Source organism: Sphaerodactylus townsendi, linkage group LG04 (assembly GCF_021028975.2).
Source record: "Sphaerodactylus townsendi isolate TG3544 linkage group LG04, MPM_Stown_v2.3, whole genome shotgun sequence".
Lineage (NCBI taxonomy): Eukaryota > Metazoa > Chordata > Lepidosauria > Squamata > Sphaerodactylidae > Sphaerodactylus > Sphaerodactylus townsendi.
The window spans coordinates 23,796,281-23,814,416 of NC_059428.1; the positions used below are offsets into that span (position 1 = coordinate 23,796,281).

Here is an 18,136-nt window from a genome sequence, read left to right on the forward strand (position 1 = left end):
TTCACTTGTGGGTGTGAAAATCAGACTTGTATAATACTGGTTTAAAATGAGAAATATGTTTTGTTTAAATAAAGGTTCAGTTCGAGATCTTTATTTTAATATTTCAGATAATTTATTAGGGAGCCTTCAAATTCATTGGCATTGGATCAGCAAGCTAAATAAAATAAATAAATAAAGCCATGCCATAAACTGCACATATTTGGTAGCAGGGACTCAAATCAGATTAGTCAAATCAAGCATGCATATATCTGTATTCTGAAATTACAACAAATGGCTTCTTTTTTTTTCAGGTGATGCAGCTGGCAGGAATTGAAGCACAACACGTCGTGTTGCTACTTGAGGACTATCAATTTGTGCAACCTACCTTTCTTGAGATGATCAATAGCTTACTATCTTCAGGTGAGGAAAAATCACAATAGGTTAAAACAGTGGTTCTCAAACTTCCCAATGCCGTGACCCTTTAATACAGTTCCTCATGTTGTGGTGACCCCCAACCCTAACATTTATCCTTTTTACAGATGGAGAACACTGATGCAGAGAGTCTTAGGCCGAACGACCCTTTCACAGGAGTTGCCTAAGACTCTCTGCATCAGTGTTCTCCATCTGTAAAATGGATAAATGTTAGGGTTGGGGGTCACCACAACATGAGGAACTGTATTAAAGGGTCGCGGCATTAGGAAGGTTGAGAACCACTGGTCTTAGGCGACCCCTGTGAAAGGGTCATTCGACCCCCAAAGGGGTCCTGACCCCCAGGTTAAAAGGTCTAACATGAACCTACCAGTCAGTAAAACTCCTGCCCCTAGTTTAAGAGGTACATGAGATAGTGATTTGGGGTGTGGGGTGTGGGGCGGCAACAACAACTCTGCCACAACCCCTGGACACCAACCCTGGCATTCTCTGCCATATTGATTTGCCTGGAACCAAGCTTGTAAAATACAGCGAAAACCTCCCCCTTCCCCACAAGCATCCTGTTACTATTTTTCCTCATTTAGTCTGATTCTACATGATTATTTATTTTTGGCCTGTTTTATTATGCCCTCCACTTTTTATGATCTAAGATACTGTTTTATTGTCTGCCTGTGTTATCTGTTGCCAGTTGATTATTTATACACACTCTGATGCCTCTATACAGAATTCTCAGTGTTGTGGATACAGTTGGATGCTTCTTTTAATTTATTTCAAACTGGTTATATGTGTTTCTGGTTTGGTCAGGAGAAATTCCTGAAGATGAAGTACTTGTTAGTGTTCTGTTGACATAAAATAAAGGCATTTTCTTTCTCTTCCGTTACATGGTTTTTTTATATTTAAAAGATTTTAAGGGAGAAGGAATTCCTTATTTACTTCCTTCTGGTTTCTGTGGATCACATGGCTGGGCTTTGCATCTACACGTAGCAGTAATGCAGAAATGACTAGATGTGTCTTTTTGAAGTTAAGACTTTCCCGTCAGAAACTCTGATTCAGAGGACACTATACTCTGAAGGGGAGGAGTGTTTTCCCATTCAATTGCTTTGTTTCCTGTCATAGCAGTGGCAACTTTCTGGGATTTCTCTTCAGCTTGTTTTTCTTAAAAAATAAAATAAAAATATTTTTGTTGCTTATATAGTTAGGCTTTACTGTTAGTATTGGTTCTTAGTAGAACAATATAGTTCTTTCTCTTCAGTTCATTTTTAGGGCCTCTGGCACAATGAAAGGTATAGGTGTTGCAAAAGAAATATCCCATCTACACACAATCATGATAATTTTTTATTTCATTGGCATGTACAAAAGCAAATTAAAAAACTGTTTCTGAAACAGGCGAAGTTCCTGGACTATATACAATAGAAGAATTGGAGCCACTTCTGTCTCCTCTGAAAGATCAAGCTTCACAAGATGGCTTTACAGGACCAGTGTTTAACTATTTTACTTACAGTAAGTGAATCAAGGCTTTGTAAGTGTATGCCTAAATGCAAAAGATAGTGGGAGAAACATGACAAGTTTACATTAAAAAGGAAACATTTAAGCATAAAGCGACTTGAAACACCTGCTGCCCCATTTGGTAACTTTCCAGCTGAAATCTTTTATAAGCCAAGTTGGTTTTTTAAAATCCCGACTGCAGTTGGTGACTTGAAGAACTAGTAGCATATCTACCAATAGTAGCGCATTAAACATTAGTTACTATGTCTGACTTTTCAGTTTAATAGCTCATTGTGCTGTATCAAAAATTGCCTAGGAAGACGTTGTAGTCCAAATCTAATGCTCTGTACACTGACCTTTTCCACCAGTGATTCTTTTCACTTTGGGGGGGAGATCTAGGAAAAGAAGGTTTTGAATAATTGTCATGACTGTTGTAGACAGGCTTTCCTGGTGTTTCTTGGTCTAAACTTTGACTGCAGGAAATACTTTTCTCAAAAATCTTAAGCCAGATCTCTGTGGCACCTTAAAGGTTAATGACATGTATTCTAGTATAAGCTATCATGTGTCACAGCTTGCATCATTGGATGTATTGTGAATGTTCAGTAGGTTTCTAATCCAAAAGTTTGGACTGTTTGTATAATTAAATGGAAGTTTAAATGCCAGGCAAAGTTGAACATTTGCCTTGGGCCATCAGTTTCATAGCATGTTTTTAAGCTGTATGTCACTCTCATTAAAATCAGTGGGTTGTAAGATTTTCACTTGGCTGGATCACAACCTCCAATTTTGATATCTGTTATAAACTAAATATGCAACTCCTACAAATGAAAAGAATATTTTCTCACATTATTTATTTGGATCACTGCCAGTGTAAAAAAAATAAATCAGTTTCATATGCAGAGACTATGCAACCCTCCTTCCAAGCCTCTCCAAAATGCCCTTAAATGATAGGTGCCTTTATTTATTTATTTATTTATTTATTTGTTTGTTTGTTTATTGGTCTTATAGACCTCAGGGCGGTGAACAACTGCGTAATAAAACAACAACCATCAGGTAATAACAACATAGAATAAATTAAAACAGGAACCATATAAAAGCAGATGGCATCATCCCACCCCCTCCCCACCCTTGCACCCACAGGTGGCCAGATGTAACAACAGCGATGATCCTAACCAGGCTGGCCAAATGCCTGGCGGAACAGGTCCGTCTTACAGGCCCTGCGGAAACTCTGCAGGTTCCGCAGGGCCCTGATTTCCCTCGGGAGACTGTTCCACCAGGTGGGAGCCCTGGCCCTTGTAGAGGCCAGCCTGATTGCTTTAGGGCCAGGGACCACCAACAGGTCCTCCTCCGAAGAACGGAGGGGCCTGAGGGGGCGATATGGGGAGAGACGGTCCCTCAGGTATGCAGGTCCAGAGCGTGGATGGCTTTAAAGGATAAGACCAGTACTTTAAACATAATTAGGGGAATTACATGGGACACAGGGTTGCAATCAGAAGGAATTCAAAAAATGATCACTTCCCTTGTATGTGCCTGTAAGTCTTTTGGGTCCCAACCATTATATTTAATTACTGTTTTCTATGGCCAGTATAATTCACATCACATCTCTTGAGGTATACATTTCTAGGAATTTCTTGCTTATGATTTTAAAATGTTATACAAATTGATAATAGAACATTTGGTGTTTTTTAAAAAAATATATAAGTATGTTGAATAACCTTTAGGAATCCAACAAAATCTTCATGTGGTATTGATTATGGATTCTACTAACCTGAATTTCACAATCAACTGTGAAAGTAATCCTGCACTGCATAAGAAATGTCAAGTGCTCTGGATGGAAAGTTGGTCTGACAGCAGTATGAAAAAGGTAAATTGATGCTCCTTACCATACAATCTTAATCGGAGGCTGGGATGGCAATTGTCCTTTTCTTTACACTGGTTGTGTGACTCTGTCTCATCAGAGTCTTGTGTAATTTAATTGAGCTGGTCTCACGAGGAGTAGATAGCACTGTTAGGATTAAGATAGAAAAAAAATGTTTCTTTGGTAATCTTCTAGCTGCCATAAAACTTTTCAGTGGCACTATTTGTTATTATCTTCCATTTTTACCTTTTAGATACCTGAAATGTTATTTACAGAATCAGATGAAAAAGCAGCGAAAGCATCCAACAAGAAAAAGCATTCTAGTAAGAGTTCTGCTTATTCATGCGGAGTTATATAACTTCTTTAAAATAATAACCTGAAAAGCATTGTTTTATGCCCAAGAATTAATTGGATGTGCCAAGTACAGTTAAAAGAAGAAAGGCCCTTACATCCACCACAAAGCCGTGTAGCAAATTGCTTTTGGAAATGGAGAGTGGTTTGCCATGCTTGGGTGGGGAGAGGTATTGCTGTTTGAAAAACGCAAGCCCAAAGTCCTCTTGGGAATGTTGACCAAGCTAAATCGGTCTTTGGAACTTGGCCAGAACTCCTCCATAAGTATTTCCAGTATCCCATACAAAGCAAAAAACCTGTATTACAAGAATATGTTTGAGGCTTTGTTCGAACACTAAGTAGGCTGGTTTGTTATATGTCTCCAGAGATATAAGGTGATGTACAAGATGTCTATTAAGAACAAATGATTGGTTGGATTATGATACTGAGTGGGGTTTTTAAACTGAAATCAGTACATTTAGCTTAGTCATCCATAAAAACGAATGCTTGGATGAATGTTTTCTTTCTAGCTGCCCTGTGAAGCACTTTTCTTTAGTCGTGTTTGTGTAACTGAGCCTATAAAGAATGCCAAATCTGTAAAATATTGTGTAGGTGACCCTGATTTCTTGAAGTCATTTTTGATGATCCATGAGTCATGTAAATCATATGGAGCTACTCCGAGAAGATATATGACTTTCTTGCATATGTATTGTGCTATCCATAACAGTAAAAGAGAAGAGTTGATTAAAAGGCAGAGCCACTTGCAGGTATGTAAAATGTCTTTGCCTTGCATTCTCTTTTCAGTCTATTTTATGAACTACTTTTTTGCTATACTTTCCCCATTCCACATGCTGAAAGTCTTGGAGAATATTCATCAGCTAGAACCTTGATTGTGTCACCTATCAATGCATTTATTTATTTTAAAACATGTTCCACCTTTCAGGTTTCATAAGGGCCACCATGCCAACTTAAAAATTACCTCCTTCCCCCCCAAATTTAATCTGTTTTCCCATCTAATGCCAACAGACTCTAGAGGAAAGAAGGACAGATCCTGGCTGTCTAAGTTTCTGTTTTTGTCAGCCCAGACGTTCATAATTCAGGGCTCTGAGCCTGAATTTCAACACTTCAAGGACCTCCTTTAAGTGTCAGAATAAAGTTTCAAATTGAAGTCAGACTGCCCACTGAAGTACCTGGGAATGTGGTTTCATCCAGTGAACAGTCCAAGGGAGTGGAAACTCTGATTCAGTTACAAAAGCCTAACCTAATTGGACTGTGCAGTAACTCCTAATGATTGGGTTTGTGTTTGCTTTATTTCAATTGTTCCTTTTTAACATTTCCAGTTTACATTTTGCGCCTTTTAAAGAAGGTACCTAGTTTAGTTGCTAGGATAGTACTGTAATGTCCGTTCCGCAAATGGTAGCTGCTAGCATCTCCATCTAAAAGGATCAGGTAGTAGATGATGTGAAAGACCTCTTCCTGAGATCCTGGAGAGTTACGTCCAGTCAGAGGAGATAGTCCTGACCTTGAGAGACCCATGGTCTGACTTCATGCAAGGAAGAATACATACTTCATGTATTCTTCCATGTTCAGACTCCTGTCTCTGTATGGCTTTCACTGTGTCAAGTTTGTTTATCTGCCTACTGCTGGTAATCTCTGTAGGCTGGAGTGGCTAAGTTGAATGAAGCCAAAGTCCTCGTTGATGAGCTGAATAAAAAAGCCGAAGAACAAAGCATATTGCTCAAATTGAAGCAAGAGGAGGCTGATGCTGCGCTCCGAGAAATCACGGTTTCTATGCAGGTAATGTGTATAAGCGCAGAAACGTAGGACTTCTTTCTTGGTCCAGTTGTCATCACATTGACAAAGGAGTTCCAATGGTCTAAAAGAAACAAATGGAGGGGAAGGAAGGTGGGAGAAAAAGAGGAATAATTTGCAAAAAAAAGGGGAAAGCCAAGATGCTGTGGTAAAAGAGACTAAAACACGATTGGACAAGGCTGCATGATTAAAAATGTCTGTCTTATCCAAAATTGCTCATTCCCTGTAGGTGTTTTACATATTATATCTGTGTTAAGGTGAAACTGACATGTGACAATTTCTTATTGTTCTATGCCACTTTGTGTTAGATCATCATGATGTGCCCTTTTTTTCCAGGGAGGCCATATTCCCTTTCTTCCTGGTCAGAACCAAAATGAAGAGCTACAGATACCATTATGTGGTTTCAGACAGGTTAGCATAGGTGTCAAACTCACGGGCCTCCAGATGTCATGGACTACAGTTCCCATCATCCCTGCCAGCATCATGCTGGCAGGGGGTGATGGGAACTGTAGTCCATAACATCTGGAGGCCCGCGAGTTTGACACCTGTGGGTTAGGGTCTCTTGGAGTGATTTTGATATGATTTGGTACATATTTTAATACGGTGTAATTGTCACAAGATTGTGAAGTTGCTTTAATAATAGAGCGGGACAGTTCATATTACAGATGGATGAATATGCTTTTAGGGTAACATAAACTTATCTGTTTGAAGTAAGAAATAACATCCCAAGCTACATTCCCAGAAGCTGATACTTTTATTCTGACCAGTCACTTACCCGAATAAACTATTCCTGGCCTTCAGCCCTTTAAGTACTACACTTCAGTTTCATGCAGGATTCATTTGGGTGCAAAGTACAAAACTCCTGTAATCAATACTTTTGAAGTGATTGCCCAAACCTTATCTTGGAGGAAAGTTTTGAACCTGTACCCAAAATACTAGTCAGCTGACTTCTGAAACTACATTGAAACTAGATGGAAAGTCTATAAATGGGGCAGCCTGGCATGCAGTCCTTGTCACAAGTTAGATGTTAACGACTTGGGGGTGACCAGTCACCAGCTGCATAGTGGGATAAGCCTAAGGTGGGGTTTTTTTACAAAGTTTATATCCTACTTTTCAGCCCTAATGAGGGCAAGCAAGGCAGCTATCCTTGCACAAGGATGTTCAGTCTTTGTAAGGAAAGATTAGACAGAAACTATCTGTTATGTTACTGTTTCAGGATTCTGCCTGTTTGTCTTGTCTCCAAGAATATATTGGTTGTTAATGCAACCGGATGTCTGGGCTGCTGGAAATGGATCTCTTGAGTTTAGAACAGGGGTCTGCAACCTGCGGCTCTTCAGATGTTCATAGACTACAAGTCCCATCAGCCCCTGCCATCATGGCCAATTGGCCATGCTGGCAGGGGCTGATGGGATTTGTAGTCCATGAACATCTGGAGAGCTGCAGGTTGCAGACCCCTGGTTTAGAACAATCACAAGCCAGGCAGTTTGAGCTACATTCTTACCAGGAAGTTGGTGTTGAAGTGGACCTCTGGTAGAAAAGGAGGGAAAATATGAGGTTGAAGCCCTTTTTGCTTCCACATTCATGCTGCCTTGATACACGAAGCTGAGACTGTAACATGGTGGGGATAGTAAGTGGCTAGGAAAAACTAGTGGCCAGGGTCTTTAACCCCCCCCCCCCCCGGCTTAATTTGTAATTGAGTTTTCTTGTTTGTTAGAGCTAACTATTAAGACTGAGCTGAGTCCTAGAGCCTGTGGAAGGACATCTTGTTACCCAATTCTGAGACCTTGCTACTTGATCATGTGAACCTCTGTATCAGTTCAATGCAGCAGTCCATAAAAGTGGACCATTAGTACAAAATATGCCATAGATAATAAAAACCTAACATTTTGCAGAAATGTGACCAGTGGATGCATTGTACAACCCCAATAAGTGTTAAAGCCTAAAGCAAATGTCTTGAAGAATGTCTCTGTCTAATAGGATGCAAGTGAGCAAAAAGCAGAAATGGAAAAAATAAAACAGAAGATAGCAGAAGAAGCTGTAAAAATAGAGGAAAGAAAAGCAATAATTGAGGATGAATTAAAGGAAGTTCAGGTAATCAATATGGATTATTTATTAATGTCCTTGACTTCAGAGCCTGCTTTTCAAATTATACTTGTTATGACAGAGTTTTATATATGTTTTTCCATGATACTTTTGTAAACTGCACATCCTCTTTAAAGCACACACTGTAAATTGTTTATCTGTATCTATGTGTGAGAGTGTGTATACATACACATATAGACAAAAAAATCATACTGAAACTTTAATCGCATTGGGATGATTAAAAACATATTGGAGTGGAATCAGTACATTTTTCTCTGTGGCTTGGTAGTCTTGGTGACCAGTGTTTAGTAGAGGAACTTCAGGAAAACTCTGTACCCCACAGTTGAACTTCTGCAAATGTTGCCCGAGATATATTTGGTGTGTCTCAGTGATAATTCAATGGGCAATTTTGATTATGATACACCTTATGATCATTATGTCTGATTGTATTTTTCTCATGGAGGATAGTTCAAGCCATGAGTGTCTAAAGGGAACCTCTGCATTTGGGACAGTAAACTTCTGCATAATTGTGCTAGTGGACAACATCAAGGGAAATCTTTGGTCTCTGTGCCAAGTTTTTTGGCTCATTAGCAAACAGCCCTCTGTGTGAAAGGTGGGGGGACTAGATGAATGACTGTTTTGATCCAGCCAGGCTTTTTAAATGTTCTTTGGTGAGAATGACTGGATGTGTTGGGGAGGGGGGGTTGGTGTGGAAGATTACATCTGAGGTGATGGGCATGCGCTCACCTGATGCCTTGAACCCTGTGCTACTGACCCATTCCATTCTCATTCTCGTCATCTGTTGCTTGAGCTTTTAAAATCGTTTAAGTAGATGCTGATCTTTGTTTTACATCCAGTCGAGGACTCTAACATGGGCACGTGCAGGATCAGAAGTTGAGGAAAAGCCAATCAAGGAAGGTAGCAATAAATAGGACAGTGATGGCGAACCTACAGCACGGGTGCCAGAGGTGTCACTCGGATCCCTCTCTGTGGGCACACGCCCACAGAGTTCGTCATGTGGGGGTGAAAAATCACTCCCCCCCACACACACATCTAGGCTGGCCTGGGCCACTGAGCACGATGTGCGCACACTGCGGTGAGCAGGGAGGACTCAGCTGGCGGGCTTGGTGCCTGTGCTCCCAGGTGGCTGCTGCCCAAGGGGGGTGTGCAGAGGAGGCAGAGATGCTAGAGAGGCACAGAGCAGTGCGTGCAGGACTTGCTGGAGGCTAGAGCAGGCTGGCCCCTGCTTGAGCGGGTGGGGCGGAGGAAGAGGGAGCCAACCATTTTTTCTAAACTAAAACATCAGCATTCAGGTTAAATTGCCTGGTTGGCACTTTGCGATAAATAAGTGGGGTTTGGGTTGCAATTTGGGCACTCGGTCTCAAAAAGGTTCACCATCACTGAAATAGAAGATCAGAAAATAACATGGATAGTAAAAGAGGGACAGTGGGTGTGGCTAGTGGCATAGGATATTTTGAAAGAGGTTATTAGGAAGTATGATAGGAATCGCAGGCACAAGAGTGAGGGCAATCAGTTATTAATGATAACTAATTTGACATTGTATTAATCTGTAATCTACTTTGCATAAAAATGACCATAATGATCTATCCAAAAATGCTAGTAAATTCCCACATCTTTGAAACTGTAAATTTTTTCAGGCGGTATTTAGGTATAATAAAATGCATAAAATAAAGATTGTGTTAAACACGAAGCAACTGTTTTTCTGCTCTCTTTTTTTTTAAGCCGCTGGTTAATGAAGCTAGGTTAGCAGTCGGAAACATCAAACCCGAATCCCTGTCAGAAATCCGCTCTCTTCGCATGCCACCTGACATCATTAGAGATATATTGGAAGGTGTCTTACGTTTGATGGGCATTTTTGATACGTCATGGGTGAGCATGAAAAGGTAACTGGCGGTTTTTATGTGGTTATCCTGTTTTGGTTTTTCCCCCCAACAAGGTGAAATATTGTATTCTCCATCCCAGATGAGACGATTGTAGACAAAACCCATGTAGTTTGTGCAAAGTATTGCGCTGCAAAAATGTGTTTCATCAAAATGCAATTTTTTTTGTATTATTCCCTGCTTTTGAATGCAATTATTTAACATACTTGACAGTTTCCTTGCCAAAAGAGGAGTCAGAGAAGACATTGCAACCTTTGACGCTCGGCACATTCCGAAGCAAATTCGTGAGAGTGTTGAAGAACTTCTAGCTAAAAATAAAGCATCTTTTGACCCAAAGGTAATTTTGTTATGTTTTTAGCAGGCGTGGATTAAATGAGCTGCAATTGTATTGTTGAAGGCTTTCATGGCCGGAATCACTGGGGTGTTGTGTGGTTCCCGGGCTGTATGGCCATGTTCTAGTAGCATTTTCTCCTGACTTTCGCCTGCATCTGTGGCTGGCATCTTCTATCAGATCCTCTGAAGATGCCAGCCACAGATGCAGACAAAACATCAGGAGAGAATGCTGCTTGAACATGGCCATACAGCCCGGAAACCACACAGGACCCCCTGAGCTGTAATTGGGAGGCAGATATTTTTCAAAAGATTATTCACACTATTAATGCAAAATAATTTACACTGCTCAGCATCTGAAGAAAGTGTGTGGGAAACGTTACTGTCATGAGATGCCTCTGCACTGCTGCTTCAGTGCATTAATAGTACTGAACTAATGTATAATTACCAGTGATTGTCATGACAATAATTATATTTATTTTTACTATTTTAATAAATATTTTATTTATATTTTTAATATTTTCAATATTTATATTTTATTAGCTATAATTATTATATTAAATATAGTTTTATATTACTTAGGCATAAATAATAATATATTAGTATAATATTTTGCCTGTTCTAATGTACTCAGTTTTGACAGCATGTCATCAGTTTTTCTATGCTCCTGATCAATAAATAAGAATTCTGCTTTCAAAGTATGGATTCATTTATTGGAATGTCCGATAAATGAATCAGTACTTTGAAAGCAGAATTCTTATTTATTGATTGGGGCTTTAAAAACTTTCATTGATTCAGTACTGTTAGAGACGCTGAATGCATTAAGAACAGGCAAAACAGCATTGATATCCCTTTCAAGCGTAGATGGTTCGGAGCCTATAACCACCCTTCACCTTCCCTGTGGCGGAAAAGTACTCTGACACACTCACACGCACACACATTCCTCAGATGGTGAGAACTTGAGATGGAAACACTCAGTCCCAACCCCCCCTCCCCCCCTTACTGAATCTGCAGTAACTTAGATAAGGGCAGACTGGTACAGGGAGAAATGGAAGGCGAAAACAATTTTCAAATCCACATTAGAATTAAGCTCTCAGTAGAAAGAAATATGGCAGGACCCTGCTGAGAAGTTAAGAGGGTCACGACAGTGATGCCACATTGGCTTGTTTGTAACGTGGCGAGTCTATTTAAACCCACGAAAATAACCTGCATCTACATCTTCAACGTAAAACAGTGGTTCTCAACCTTCCTAATGCCGCGACCCTTTAGTACAGTTCCTCATGCTGTGGTGGCCCCCAAACCTAACATTTATCCATTTTACAGATGGATAGGTGACCCCTGTGAAAGGGTCATTCGACCCCGAAAGGGGTCCCGACCCCCAGGTTGAGAACCACTGACGTAAAGTGTTTGTGCTGAATTTTTCAGAATGCTAAAAGAGCCAGTACTGCAGCGGCACCCTTGGCAGCCTGGGTTAAGGCCAATGTTCAGTATTCTCACGTCCTGGAACGGATTCAGCCTCTGGAAACTGAACAGTCAGGACTCGAAAGGTGGGTACAACATTTTCTACTGCTGTTCTGAATAGCAGCTCTGGTTAATGGTGCCATCTTAAACATCCTCAGGTTACTGCTGTTGAAATAGGGAATCTGGTATGTTAACTCTGCACTGATGTCTTTCCTGGTCAGTTTCTATCAAGAAACCAAGTTTACTCTAGTTTTGTGGAATTAATATAACAAGACAGTTGAACTGCACGTATGGAAACAAAGGTTCTTTCTAATAAAAAAACTTCCCTAACAAAATTGTGCCTTTTATTTGGGCTGGTAAAAATCCTAATTTTCCGCATTCTAGGATGAATCTTGTCGAATTTCAGTGAGCCTTGCTTTGAAGTAAGCAGTCATAGCTTTAAACTTGCTGAGAAAATGTTCATGTGTTGCTTAGGTCTCAGTTGCTATTGTGCTTATCTGACATTGTGCCTGATCAGCATGAGTAGTTTGTTCTAGCTGAATAAACTGACATCTACTTTCACATCTTTTTAAGAAGTCGTAGGATATTTGCATGTAACTGGTCCTGAGTAAAGCTAGGTAACTTCTGGATTTGTTTCTGGATGATTCAGCCTACCAGATGTGTTAACCTCAGAAACAGGCTAATATCTGAGAGCTAGTTTTGATGCCAGTGACACCTTAGAGACCACCAAGATTTCTGGGGCCTAAGGTATTGCAAGTCAAAGCTCCCTTTGTCAGATGCTGGTGTCTGATGAAGGGAGTGTGGACTCCCAAAAGCCAGAAATGTTGTTCTTCTGTAAGATTTTACTGGAATTGAATCTAGCTCTTTTATTTCAGACCAACACAGCTAACCTCTGAGACTGATGTCTGACCAACTGATTCAGACCAACACAGCTAACCTCTGAGACTGATGTCATAGTTCTATGCCTTCCATACAGATGCTCACCTATGCCTTTTCAAATTTGTGTGGATATATTCCAGGATCAATTCTTCTCATCTAAAACAAACCCAATTCTATCTCAGACAAATGATGCAGAGGTAGAATGCATGGATGCAAACCTTCTAACCATCATTCTGAGATTCAAGCCATTATTCTGGTGTACATTGAACAAAAATCTGCCAACTCTTATTAATTTGGACAATTGGTTCATTTCTTCTAACTGGCCTTGCCTACTTTCTACCTACAAACCTTTTAATTGGAGATTTTGGGGATTGAACCTGGGACTTTCTGTGTGCTGGATCACTGAACTGTGGCATCAGTGAGCATCAGTTGTAGTCACTTAGGCCCTTTCCGCACATGCAGAATAATGCATTTTCAAACCACTTTCACAACTGTTTGCAAATGGATTTTGCTATTCCGCACAGCTTCAAAGAGCATTGAAAGCAGTTTGAAAGTGCATTATTCTGCATGTGTGGAATGAGCCTTAGATTATTTTTGCGCCTTGATGGTAAGAATCTTAATTTGCCTGTGTGATCTATTTTAGTAACCTTAGGAAAACTGAAGGGAGAAAACAGAAACTCGAAGACTTGCTGAATTCTGTTGGTAAAAAAGTCACAGAACTAAGAGATAAGTATGTATTAGCTTTTCCTTAACAAATGCATTTGCGTTGGATATTTATTTGGATAACGTTTTAATAGTTGAAAGCTATCACCGCTCCTGGTTTTAAAATGTAACGCATTATGAAAGTTTTGTTTCGGCGAGAATGTGAGCTTTGGCTCTTAAGGATTAATTAAAAATGTAATCCTTATTCAGGTTCCAGGCCAGAACTGCAGAGGCAGCTAAGCTCGAAGCAGAAGTTGCTAAAGCACAAGAAACAGTGAAAGCTGCGGAGATATTGATTAAGCAGCTCGATAGGGAACACAAGAGATGGAATACGCAGGTGGGTTGCCGAAGCACTGCCATGTTACCAAGTGTAAAATCGCATGTTTTCAGTTTGTTTGAAATGTGTTCCTTTGGATTAACCAAGGATTCCTTATTTGTGAACAGACATAGGGTGTCATCAGTAGTTAGTCACAGAGGTTCATCTCCAGGGAAGGTTTCATGCTCACACCCTTCATCTTTGACTTAATTTGTATAGAGTTGTGCTTGTCTTGCTCCCCAGAAACTCCCATGATTCCATTTCCTTTCCAAGTACTGGGAAAGGTTTGCGCAGAAAGATTATATGGCTAATGGTCACTATGGAATTAATTTTAGACATATACTTGCTTTCTGTGAAATAACATTTTTTTCCGTGAGAGGCCACAGAAAGAACCCCAATTGTTGATGATCCTCATGCTGAAATCACAGCAATCAAAAAGACCATTTCTAGATGAACTGTGTCCTTTAATCTCTGTGAATACAACAGTCATCAAGCAGCCCATCTGTTGGCTACCCACCCCTTAGGGTGGCCCATCTGACATCAACCAGAGCCCAGGTCTTTTCTGCTGTGGCTCCTGTTCTGTGGAATGGCTCCCGGAAGGGATGAGGGGTGCCATTCTTAAAGTTCTCTAGGAGGTGCGGCAAGGACTGTTTGTTTGCCATGATTTATGAGAAAGTTTGAAGGGCAGATTTTTTTTTAATAAGGAAGGAGGGAAAAATTTGGGATGTTTTTTAGTTTGGTTTTAATGAAAACATATTTTAAACTGTTATTGTAAGCTGCCTTAAACCAAGAGGAAAGGTCATAATATTTTAATGAATAAATTTGGGCGTCTTAGTTGATAGTTCCATAGGAATGTCAACTCAATGCATGGCAGCTGTGAAAAAGGCAAACTCTATGCTGGGGATCATTAGAAAAGGAATTGATAATAAAACTGCAAGGTTGTCATGCCCTTATATAAAGCAGTGGTGCGACCGCACTTGGAGTACTGTGTCCAGTTCTGGTCGCCGCATCTCAAAAAGGATATTGAAGAGATAGAAAAAGTGCAGAGAAGGGCAACGAGGATGATTGGGGGGACTGGAGCACCTTCCTTCTATGAGGAGAGGCTGCAGCGTTTGGGACTCTTTAGTTTGGAGAGGAGGCGGCTGAGGGGGGATATGATTGAAGTCTATAAAATTATGCATGGGGTAGAAAAGGTTGACAGAGAGAAATTTTTCTCTCTTTCTCACAATACTAGAACCAGGGGGCATTCATTGAAAATGCTGGGGGGAAGAATTAGGACTAATAAAAGGAAACACTTCTTCACGCAATGTGTGATTGGTGTTTGGAATATGCTGCCACAGGAGGTGGTGATGGCCACTAACCTGGATAGTTTTAAAAGGGGCTTGGACAGATTTATGGAGGAGAAGTCGATTTATGGCTCCCAATCTTGAACTTTTTGATCTGAGATTGCAAATGCCTTAACAGACCAGGTGATCGGGTGCAACATCCGCAGAAGGCCGTTCCTTTCACATCCTGCATGTGAGCTCCCAAAGGCACCTGGTGGGCCACTGCGAGTAGCAGAGAGCTGGACTAGATGGACTCTGGTCTGATCCAGCTGGCTTGTTCTTATGTTCTTAAATAAATTGGTGGTCTGCTGTCAAGATAAATACATTTATCTTCTACTAACACAAAATAAGAGAGAGATCTCTTGTGATCTCTCTGGCTGGCTGGACTGTTTACCTGCTGATGAAGGTCTTCAGCTTCATGTCTATTTTGATAACAGTCCTAGTTGGTATAAGAGTTCAGGATCAATAGGCAAAAGAGATTAATTGCCCAGCTCAATAGATGGGCATTTGTTATTACAACAATCCATTCTGCATCTTCTGGGGAAGCTCCTTGATATACTGACCGTGAAGACGATTAAGGCTGTTCATGGGTGGAGTTTAGAAAACCGGGAGAAAGAGAGGCCAACAGACAAACTGTGACAAACAGTGATGCAGGCTGTGGGCTGCCTCCTTGCCTGTAAACGGAAAACACACGGAGAGCCCTCTGCAAGTCCAGTGCTCAGAGATAAGCGTTCCACGGGTAATGGATTCATTATGTTCTTTTTCCGTTGTTCTTCTATAAAAGTGTTGTGTTCTATACCTGTTCGCACTATGATACAAAATGTTCCTTTTTTCTTCAAAGTAGCTCATAACGCCTAGACATAGGGCAGGAGTTATGCCATGTCCATGACTAAAACTGTGGCTACAAATGAAGTGGATGAGTGGTACAGCATGGGTTTCCGACTATTGCTTGTCTTTCTGAAGATACACAGAGCAGTCTTTTTAAAAATGAATATATTGCTATTTAGCAGGTCTTCCCCAAATCAAATTTACACAGAAAGTCATGTTGGGCATCTGTTCTTTTTTAGGTTTCGGAGATAGCGGAGGAATTGAGCACTCTGCCAAGAAGAGCTCAGTTGGCTGCTGCTTTCATTACTTATCTTTCTGCTGCACCAGAAGATCAGAGGAAAGCAAGTTTGGATGCCTGGACAAAGTCAGCTAGTCTGGAAAGTAAATATCATCCGTTGTTTGATCTGAACACAAGAAATTATTCAGTGTGCTTCTGGGAAATGAAGGAATCATTAAATTGGTGTGCGCTGAAAAGTACACTTCACCTTAGGATGCTCAAGCATCATTACGGGGGACCTGTGCCAGCTTCCCAAGCCTTCATAAACATAGCTGGGAATTTTAAAAAATCGAGGCTACATAGCTGTCAAGTGTTCATTCTCATCTTCTACCCAAAAAAGACACTAACACCATCCCCTGCACCCCAAATACCACCTTGAAGGCTTGTCCATATTATGCTGACTGCCTGATGAGTGTATGTTATCATCTGATTTTAAGATGGAGGTTGATGGTTTTATTGATTGTACACCCCCAGAACCCTTTGGGGATGGCGGTATATTAAATCTGATATATAAACAAATAAATAACAATTCAATCTAAAGAAGGGGGGCAAAGCTACTGAGGAGGAGGCATGACCTCTGTGCAGGTGTAAAGACCACTTACGATGGCACAGGGCTGCTTATGCTGGTTCTGGGTAGCTGCGCTGAAGGGGCTTTTGTCTGCTTCCTGAGCCCTTTTGGGCTGAGATCTCTCCATTTTCCAGTGCACAAGCAAGTAAACTCAGTGATGCCATCCATTGTGTTATATAAGCCGCTTGCATGGGAAAAGGGGCAGTGTTGCTTTTGGCTTGCTGGTTCTTTGGCGGTGGAATGGCTGTATGGTCCCCAACCACAGCACAACTACCCCCCCCCCCCCCCCGGATTACATTGTAAATTAACAATTGATAAATCTGAATTGAACTTATAGTTCACCATTTCGAGTGACCGATATCTCAATCCTGAGAGTACTGAGAGTACTTCCTTGGGAATTTGACCCACTGCATGAACCTGTGTCAGATGCTGAGTAGACCTGCTTAGAATTGTTGTGTAACACCCCAGAGAAGCAATGAGTGCAATGAAGAGTAGATAGATGAATAATAGGTTGTCACTGAACTCGTCATGGAAATTTGGTTTGGATGGGTTAGAGTGGAGATCTGAAGAGATGGGTTAGAGTGGAGATTTGGAGCTACCCTTCCCTGCTTAGGAAATTCCTAAGCCCTGCACTTGAAAATCAAGCCTAGACATTTTCCAACAGTGTTCTTTGTTCAGGCAGACAATATTTGCTCCTAAGTGGTTGATTTCACCAAGATTTGTGGCTTCAGGCAGATCGTCTGATCTTGGAGTTGGGGTGTTTCCTACCCTACAAGATCCAATTCTATTGGTGGTGGCTAGGCTGGGGAAACCGATACAGCCCTCAGGAAAGATCCTTTATAGCTCACTCCTCCGAGGAATGTTGCTACTCTAGCCTTTTTAAGCAGCCTATTTAAAACAAATCTTCTTAAATGCGTTTCAGAAAATGTTCGGATCAGACTGACTGCAGATAAATATAGCATCACCGAGGGGAAGGCAGAGAGGGAATAAATTATGTTGTTTTCTGTAGCTGATATAGTCATGCCCAATAGATGAGTGATTCCCTTGAAGCAATAATTTGTTCAGTCTGTGCATGATTAAATAATGTTTCCAGTAGTATCAGAGCATTAACTGAACTGCAATTCGGTAAAATCTCATTTCAGGGCTTCCTTTATCTGGATTCAACAATAAAGAAAGCTTCTCATTTCATGGCAATAATTGTTAAAATCAGCAGAAACAAAAAGTGTTTGTTTGACCACCTTGGAATATGTTATGGCCTTTTCAGACCATACTAAAAAAATGTGCATTTGTTTTGTGGTTATATAGCGTAGACTGGAAGTCCCTGTAATTTTCTGTCATAGAATTATAGAGTTGGAAGAAACCACAAGGGCCATCCAGTCCAACCCCCTTCCATTCAGGACTACACAATCAAGGTACCCTTGACAGATGGCCATCCATCCTCAGCTTAAAAACCTCCAAAGGAGACTCCACCATAACGCAAGGCAGTGTAGTCCACTGTCTAACAGCCATTACCTTCAGGAAGTTCTTCCTAATGTTTAGGTGAAATCTCTTTTCCTGTTCTTTGAATCCATTACTAC

At 40.8% G+C, this 18,136-nt stretch overlaps 1 protein-coding gene across 1 annotated transcript in view; it reads left to right on the plus strand.

Moving 5' to 3' along the window:
* DYNC2H1 (dynein cytoplasmic 2 heavy chain 1) overlaps nucleotides 1–18,136 on the plus strand; it is a 182,940-nt gene that overhangs the window by 70,405 nt on the left and 94,399 nt on the right. The window contains 13 exon segments of the mRNA XM_048493723.1: nucleotides 291–399; nucleotides 1,795–1,908; nucleotides 3,612–3,754; nucleotides 4,002–4,071; nucleotides 4,691–4,845; nucleotides 5,738–5,875; nucleotides 7,868–7,981; nucleotides 9,716–9,876; nucleotides 10,087–10,210; nucleotides 11,629–11,750; nucleotides 13,187–13,273; nucleotides 13,456–13,582; nucleotides 15,954–16,095. Of these exon segments, the coding sequence (XP_048349680.1) occupies nucleotides 291–399; nucleotides 1,795–1,908; nucleotides 3,612–3,754; nucleotides 4,002–4,071; nucleotides 4,691–4,845; nucleotides 5,738–5,875; nucleotides 7,868–7,981; nucleotides 9,716–9,876; nucleotides 10,087–10,210; nucleotides 11,629–11,750; nucleotides 13,187–13,273; nucleotides 13,456–13,582; nucleotides 15,954–16,095 (1,606 nt within the window).